Source organism: Crocodylus porosus, unplaced genomic scaffold, assembly GCF_001723895.1.
Source record: "Crocodylus porosus isolate Cpor-Errol unplaced genomic scaffold, CroPor_comp1, whole genome shotgun sequence".
Lineage (NCBI taxonomy): Eukaryota > Metazoa > Chordata > Crocodylia > Crocodylidae > Crocodylus > Crocodylus porosus.
This window is the reverse complement of record NW_017728909.1, coordinates 65,719,743-65,728,079: the sequence shown is the minus strand read 5'-3', so window position 1 is coordinate 65,728,079 and position 8,337 is coordinate 65,719,743. Positions and strand designations below refer to the sequence as shown.

The 8,337-nt window shown below is 42.9% G+C and overlaps 1 protein-coding gene across 1 annotated transcript in view; it reads left to right on the top strand.

The window, feature by feature from the left end:
- Positions 1 to 8,337, top strand: part of CHD1 (chromodomain helicase DNA binding protein 1) — an 87,134-nt gene that overhangs the window by 67,887 nt on the left and 10,910 nt on the right. The window contains exon 31 of the mRNA XM_019532416.1: positions 968 to 1,108. Within this exon, the coding sequence (XP_019387961.1) occupies positions 968 to 1,108 (141 nt within the window). The remainder of the gene's footprint in view (positions 1 to 967; positions 1,109 to 8,337) is intronic.

The window sequence follows — 8,337 nt, the reverse complement described above, 5'->3', positions numbered from 1 at the left end:
AAGGCCACCAGGTTGGTCTGACAGGACCTGCCACTGATGAACCTGTGTTGGTTGCCCCTAAGCATGCAGTCCCCAGCTGGCCCCTCATGGATGTGTGTCAGCATAATTTTCTTGAACAGCTTGCCTAGGATCGAGGTAAGACTAACTGGCCTATAGTTTCCTGGGTCATCCTTCCTCCCATTTTTTAAGATGGGAACCATGTTGGCCCTCTTGTAGTCCTCTGGGACCACACCAGAGCACCACAAGTGCTCATAAAGCCGTGTATCATAGCAACAGGATTGCAGGGTTGCTTATTGCTTCCTCTTCCTGCTTCCAGGTGCCTCTGGGATTTGTAGTCCACAGTCAGAGCCAGCCCTAAGTTTCAGTACGTTTAGCAGGGCAGCTCTGTACTTTTAGGAAGAGCAGTTTAACTCCCTCCCCCCTTTCCTGACCCTGGACCCCAGCTTTGCTTCCTGCATTTTCCTGGAGGGGAGCAGTCTGTGCCTTTCCCCCCCACTCTTCTCCCTGCCGCCCCCCTTCTGTGTTGGAGCAGATGGCACAACCCAGCCCAGGGCTTGAAAGCTTGCTGGCATGCTGGGGGACTGTGATTTAACCTGAACCAGGAAGGGGTCTGGGACCAGTTTAACGCAAATCAGTTAAATCTGATACTGCATTCAACCAGCTTTATCCTAAACCAGTTTTAGCCTTTTTCAAACTGGTATATGTGCAAGGAACTTCTGTTCTGTTACAGGTGTAAACCAGTTTCTGATCACTTAAACCAGTTTGTGTAACATCTGTCCCTAGCCTTGATCAGCCAAAAAGGAGAGGGAAAAGAAAAAAAATGTAACCAGTCAGTGTGTATAGTAAAGAAAATTATCTTGTTATTAACAGATTACAATGATTATGGTACTGAGGTGGTTAGTACTGTAATTCTAGGCCTAGATTATAATTCCCTTATCAGATCTGTTTTTTCATGTTTTACTTGCAGACAAACGAAGTCAAATCTGAAAGTAAAGACAAAACTAAGAAAACTCTTTTAGCAGATACTCCGGTTCACATTACTGCAAGTAGTGAGCCAGTTCCTATATCAGAAGAATCTGAAGAACTGGATCAGAAGACATTCAGCGTAGTAAGTCTCTTACTGTTAATACTGATAGTAAGGAATAGAGTAACATTTTGAACTAAAATTGTTTCCATGTATATAGTTCACTTCTTGAGCCTAGTATTGTGGTATATATCCCTGTCAGTGAGATCCCAGAGCAGTACAGGGAAGAAATGTCCATGTACTAAAGGTTTTAATTCTGTCTTTAGGCAAATAAGCATAACACACAAAATTTACTATTCAGAAGCCTATTTTTCTTTTTTTGCCCCGTGTGTGCACCCCATTACTTTTAAGCTGTATATTGAATATGGATTCTCGCATTCAATTATAGCATGTTAGGGGATATTATGACTATCAGTTTGTAATCTCCACTGATAGTCTAAATATTTGGGGATGATATAATCTGTAACATGAATGTTGAAAATGTATCCATGTAAAAGATGATGACTACCATCATAGGTCTCTGTCACCAATTGGCAATTAGTATTCTCTCCAATTTCATCTCATCTTCATCAGTGAAGTTCTCCAAATGCTGAGGGAGCTTTGGCCTTGCCATCCATAAAACAGGACTCTGTTCAGGATGGAGTCAGGGATAGAGATTGTTGTCATTGTTTGGGATTAATAGCTGTATTGAGAGGTAAGATGCCTTGTTCATTCAAATCATCAGATAAGATGAAGCCAAGGCCCCTGTCACTTTGAGGGAACAGCAGCTAGCTGCTGCAGCAAGCAGCTGGCCATCAGTGTCAAGTGGAAACCCCTGTGTGTGGCTGGGGAGTCATGCACAGGAAGGGTGGGGCTTTGGTGCATATAAGCCCAGTGATTGAGACCCAAGCTGCCCCTACTCACTGCAGGGAAAGGAACTCTCAGGAGAGAAAAGCCACTGGAGACAAGACGGGCAAGCACCCAAGCCACCCAGGAGAGCTGGGATAAAGAGGGCTCCAAGGGAGGTATGGCTTGCAGGCAACAGTGAGGGAGACTTTTTGTTTTGAAGCAGCTTGCTTGTGTTTGTTGCATTTCAAGCTTGAAACTGGAAGACTGGATTATGGCTACAGGGGAGGTATGGAGGCCTGGTGGGGCACTCTGCAGACAGGCAGCCTAGCTTGGGGTCAAAGACCTGAAGGCTTGACGCAGCAAGCAGCCTGGCCTGAGGCTGGGGACCCAGAGGGCTGAAGGCAGAGACGGTCAGGGACCCTGAGCACTAGCCCAGGGTGCATGAGGCAGGAACCAGGGGCCCAGAGCACTTAAGTGCAAGATGGATTTGGATCCAGGAGCCAAGGTGCAAGGCAGTGGACATTCTGGCTGAGGGGTGCAGCGAGTATGAGGGGGCCAAGGCTGGGAAGGCTGACATTTGGCATCTAAGAGCCAAAAGCTGTATTGGAGCCAGGGAGCCCCCCTCCAGTGAATGTGAAGTAACATCTGTGAGGCCTGGGCATGGCTACAGGGGAGGAAGAGGGCCACGAATATAGCCCCTAAGGCAGCTTGTGCCCCAAGGCACTGATAGGGCCAGAAGGACACAGCTACTAAGTAATGGAGCAAGACTCAGGCCAGCCAGGTACAAGGGCTACCAGTTGGCCAGAGTGAACAAGTGTTCATTTGAGACCCCAAGTCAGTCTCCTTTAACATAATAGTACCATCAGGGCATGGCAGACGGAGAAAAGAGAGGGTCCCCAAAGGAGCTTGACTGGGGAGGCAGGAGTCATGTGGGCCACTGGGGGTGTCACAGTTGCCCGTAGGGTACGGTTTTGCTGCAGCTCCAAAACTGTTTTAACCCTGACAGTCTTGCTAGCAATTTCTGTGTTTTTCTACGTACCCCAAAAATAAAGGGTTAATGTAAAGACTGAAAAAGTATTTGTGGGTGCAGTATGTTAATTGAATCTTAAAGCTGATTATAGCATAGTAGAACAGTTGCAGAAGTTACAAGTTTTGTCCATCTTTACTCTGTACACTGTACAGATGGAAACTGATCAATATCCATACCCAACCACCAGCATGTTATTTACAACTGCTTTTACATTCAGGTCATTGAGTGTGAAGCAGGCGTGGCCAGCCTGCAGTCCTGGTACCACAAGAGGCACAGGCAGCCTCTGTGTGGTACCCAGCAGACTGGGGAGGAGACAGGCAGCACAACAGCAGATAATGCAGGAAGGAAAGCAGCAAATTTGGCAGGGATCAGGAAAGGAAGCAGAACTGCAGATAAGCAGGGGAGAGGGTACAGAGTGGCACTTGTAGAAGGGTGCAGGGCTAATTTGTGGCATACCTGCCAAAAAGTTAACTCCAGTGATCTAAAGAATTCGTATTGAGGTCACCCTAAAAGTAGAGTGTAGTAAGAAAAATAGGTGCTAGGAAATCAGTAAGCTTAATTATTAAGAATTTTTACATACTGTCATTAAAGACTGTACCAATTCAAACTTGATTGAATTCACTCACATCAACAAAGGGATGTAAATATCTTGGTTACTAAAATAGAAAATGGTTGATAATAGGCTGGCCGCCCAATAATTAGATTCTGTATATAACAAATTTATAAATTTTTGATAGTTTTCCAGGTATAGAATCTAAATATTTGAGGTTTGTCTTGAATCTGTCCCCTTCCCACTGCAACAGCAGGGAAAATCTGGGTGTGGGTCACGTAGCCCCTTTGTTCTCTGTTTCCTCCCAACTCTTTCTCCTAGCAGGCTCTTCCCCCTCTCCTTGCTATTAGATTCTGCTGTCCCTGAAGACATGGAAGTGGGGTGCAAATTTGAAAAAATGGACCTTGATATACACATAGCTGTAGTAATTTTCATATAGGACCCATATGCTTAGTTCATCCAGAATTAATGCATGTTGCCTTTTTTTGCAATTGCTGCAAGTTTTAGCACAGGTACTCCATAAACACACTTTTGAGCAGCGCTTTGGACCCTACTCATACGTAATACAAACTATGCATGATATTAGTCCAAAGCCAAAGGCTTGTGATTTGCCACACATTTCATTGCGCTGGGCTTAACCAACATCAAAAGGATGTCAAGCCATGGTGACCCCACAGCTCAGCACTGCTGCATGTGTGTGTGTGTACACTGTATATATTCCCCTACAAAGGATCCATGTGCTAATTACTCCTCAAACTGGGTGTTCTTGTCATGAGCCATGGGATGCTCCAAAAATGTATATGCAAATGAGGTGTAGGGCAGTCTGCTCTGGCTTCACCTCATGGAGAACAGGGCCTCATTAATAATATACACCAGGCTGACAGAAGATTAATAGAGAGATTCCATGTGAATTGTTTGGAGCCCCATTTGGTGATGTTTACCAGATAACAAGGCTGGTGAAGAAACAGGAATCATTAGAAATGGGAAAGAAAGGCATAGTTCAGCTGCAGGAGTGAAGAGGAAGTTGAAATGTATGCAGGGTCTCACCATGACTTGAAAAAGACAGTAGTGAGGGAGACTACACTCAATGGGCAATTCCACGTGTCTTATTCAGATAAGCTGAATTAAGCTGTCCTTGTGATAAGTTCAGATCAGCATGTTTGCTCAGTGTGGGCTATTTTGGCTGTATTTAATCAACTTCAGGATTTGTTTCCATTGCTGAACACATGCCACTTTTGGCAGCAGTTTAATGATAGTGTTTAGTGAGTTTTCCTTGTATGCAATTACAAGATGAGGGGCTTTTTTTCCCTTGCCAATTGCAGGGAAAACCTCATCTTATATTTGAGTAAATACAGTAGGTCTGATTTAGTCTAATATATGCCTCCTCGCAATTTACTTGTATGGCAAGTGATGCACTAGATATTTTTTCTTCTTTTTATTAGATTTATACTGTGTTATAAAGATCACTTATCTAATGCCCTGGATGCCCTTGATAATTTCTTAAAAATACACCAAAATAAAGCTCAGTTGTACAAGATCACCTTTAAGTTTATAGCAACAACATAAACAACTTAAATTAGTGAACCTCTCGCCCAAGTACATGTCCAGTCTTACACAAGACTCACTTCTTCATGAGATGGCACAAAAAAGTGTGCATTGCAGCATGCCCTGACATCTAACTAATTCAGGTTGTTAGGGATGTGAGAGAGTGTGTATTCTAAAATCCCACAGTGTCAGGTAAGAACATACGGGCTGCATCTCAGATAATCAAAGGTGCTTCAGTGGAATTGCCTTCACCACCCTAGCAGTATTAGAGGGACAGGGGAAATCTCTGAGAGGTAAATGGATCCCAGCCCGTTTAGAGGTTTATAAGACAAAACAGCATCTTAAAATCAGTCCAGTAACAGTAGGCAGCCACTGTAAATTATAGACTAGTTGTGTGTATGAAAAGAGATACCACTCAATAAGTGTGTGTCTAGTTCTGTGCTAGTTACAATTTGCAAGTATATTTAAGAATTTTCACTCTGAAGTGCATTGTAATAGTCTAAAATATTGCTAACAAAAGTAGAAAGCAGTTGAAAGTTCCTCACCCAAAAGAAATACATCTGTGTGCTCCATAGGAAAAAAAAACAAGGTTTGCTGTTGCTCCTGTTTGATCTTTTGATAGTGGCCTATCTGTGAGTAACAGCTGGGTTCAGGCACATTTTATGAACTGTTTTCTCCTGACAATGACTTATGACAATGGTCATAAGTTGATTACAACAGCGATAAGTTGACTGAGAATAGATTTAGGCTCGACATCAGGAGGCACTACTTCACAGTCAGGGCGGCTAGGAGCTGGAACCAACTTCCAAGGGAAGTGGTGCTTGCCCCTACCCTGGGGGTCTTCAAAAGGAGGCTAGATAATCACCTAGCCAGGGTCGTTTGACCCCAGCATTCTTTCCTGCCCATGGCAGGGGGTCAGACTTGATGATCTGCTTAGGGTCAGAAGGGGACCTACCAACCAACCATATTTTAAGGCAGTGGGAGTCAACCTTTTTTGCAGGTATGCCACAACTTAACCCCTTTACCTTCCCCAAATTACACTCTGATCCCTTCCCCTACCTAAGCTTTCTGCTCCCTACTATATCTGCTGCTCTGCTCTGTGATCCTTCCCTAACAGAGAGGTTGCCCATGCCACATGTGGCATGTGTGCATGAGTTGACATCCCCTGTTTTAAGGGTTTAAAATCCATAGGACTTCTCATGTCCTGAGAGTTAGACACGTGCTTTTGTACTTTATCGAATTGGTACCCCTGGAATGGTGCGTGGGAATGATATTAAGCAATTATTACTCTGCATTGAGGTGCTGGCATGCAGATTTCCCCAGACTTCTGTTGCTATCCAACATGTTTATGTTGAGCTGCTGATGTAAACATTTTGTGCTGTTTTGCCAACTATCCATATAACAAGTACTTTTTCATTTGCCTTTTTTTAGATATAAGTAGTGCAATCTTTGGCTTCCCAGGACTAGAACATAAGTAAAAACAATTTTAATGAGGCTCATGTTGGACAATAAAGTGTGTTTTGGTAGATTGATGTAAAGGTTATTGGTAGCAATGGTGTGTTCCCTTTAACAAAGGATGTGTAAGATGATTATTTTGTCAAGGTGGTTTGTAGTCTGAACTGTCATGGGTTTCCACATAGTATAATGGGCAGGGATGCCTCTTTCTTTTGTGTTTTGGCTAGATATTTGAAAAAAAAATTCCTTTTGTTGTGTACCTGTCATTTATTTTTGTCACTTCTGTGCTTGATTCCTGCAGTATATTCTGCGGGGGGGAGGGGGGAATTCTTGAGGAGTGCTTTAAACTCATAGATTTAAAGTGGGCATGCTTGTTCCCTTGGATAGCCCTCTGATTAGGAATTAGCTTCCTTTTATAAATCTAATAATTGACTTTTTCAAGGGTATATTGAAAGTCAGCTTTTTGCGTAAGAAGGTGAATGGATGATTACAGGGCATGTGCTGCTGCTTCATCTGGATTGATGCTTGTAAACCATCTTTTATTTCAAGAGATGTATATGATAAATTGTATAATACAGCATTGAGTTATGGATGCTTCAGCAAGCTTCAATGATTTCACTTATAAATTAGGATGGCAAGGAATGGGGTAAAGAAAAATACAGCAAAGACGGTATTTTGGCATATATTTTATACCTTTGCTCCCCAAAATGAGGTTGTGGAAATTGGAGTGTACATTATATCTGAGAAATACAGATTCCTCATGGGTCCAGAAATTTGGTAACAGGAGAGTAGTGGCAACTAATGATGCCCACTGGTCCTCCACTGCCAAATTTCTGGACCTCTAGGGAGTCCACTTCACCCCCCCCACCCCACCTGGATAATATGATGCTACTCACCAGCTCTGGCTAGAACACAAGGTTAGTCTGCAGCTGGACCCACTGTGATGGCTGGAAACCCAGCACGTGGGCCCAGACCCAGGCCCCCAGGACAAACTCAGCATGTGGTCCCAGACATGGCACCCTCAGATGGACCGAGTATATCCCCCATCCAGCACATGGGGGGTCAAGGCTTAGCTCTCTAGCTGATAATACTAAGTTTCTCTGCAAATAAGTTTTGTTTTGTTGTTATTAATGCTTTTCAGAAGCAAGATACCTTGTATATGCGGGAGAAGGTTGTATGTGCAAAAATATGGTAGCATTCACCAATACGTACAAAAGATATTTTCTTAGATAACAAAATAATACTGCCTTATTTGGGATATTGGATCCACTTTGTCACCCAGTCTCAAAGGTAGCGTATAATTAGAGTTCACAAATTGCTGACAAGTGATTAAGAGCATGGAGAAATTCATATGAACAGAGTGGAAACAATTGGGATTATTTTTCTTAGACTGCAGAAAAATAATGGAGGAATAATATAAGTATACAAAGTTCTAAAAGATGCCTAGAAAATAAATAGGAACTTCTGTTCTTCTATTAAAATGAAATGTAGTCTGCAAACAACATACTGAAAGACTCCAGTTAAAAATTGATCAAGCTTTGCTTGGATGGTAAAAGTTTGGTATAACCTCATTTAACATTTGAACAAATTCCTGTCTTTGGTATGTCTAGCCTTTAAATGGTGCTTTAAAATATCTTCTTATAAATGTACTTTTTTAGTTCAGTTAGCATGGCATCAGTTTCGAATTTAAACTCAGTCCATTGTTCTTGTAGCTGGCACAATTGGCAGAATTACGGAGACTGCTTTAAACTTCCTGGTGCAGGTTCTGCTCGCCTTCTGGTTGCATTGAGGTGGAATTCTACTCCATTTATGGTTTTATAGTTTCTAGGGTCAGAAGGGGCCTGAGCAGATCATCTAGTCCGACCCCCTGCCATGGCAGGAAAGAATACTGGGGTCAAATGACCC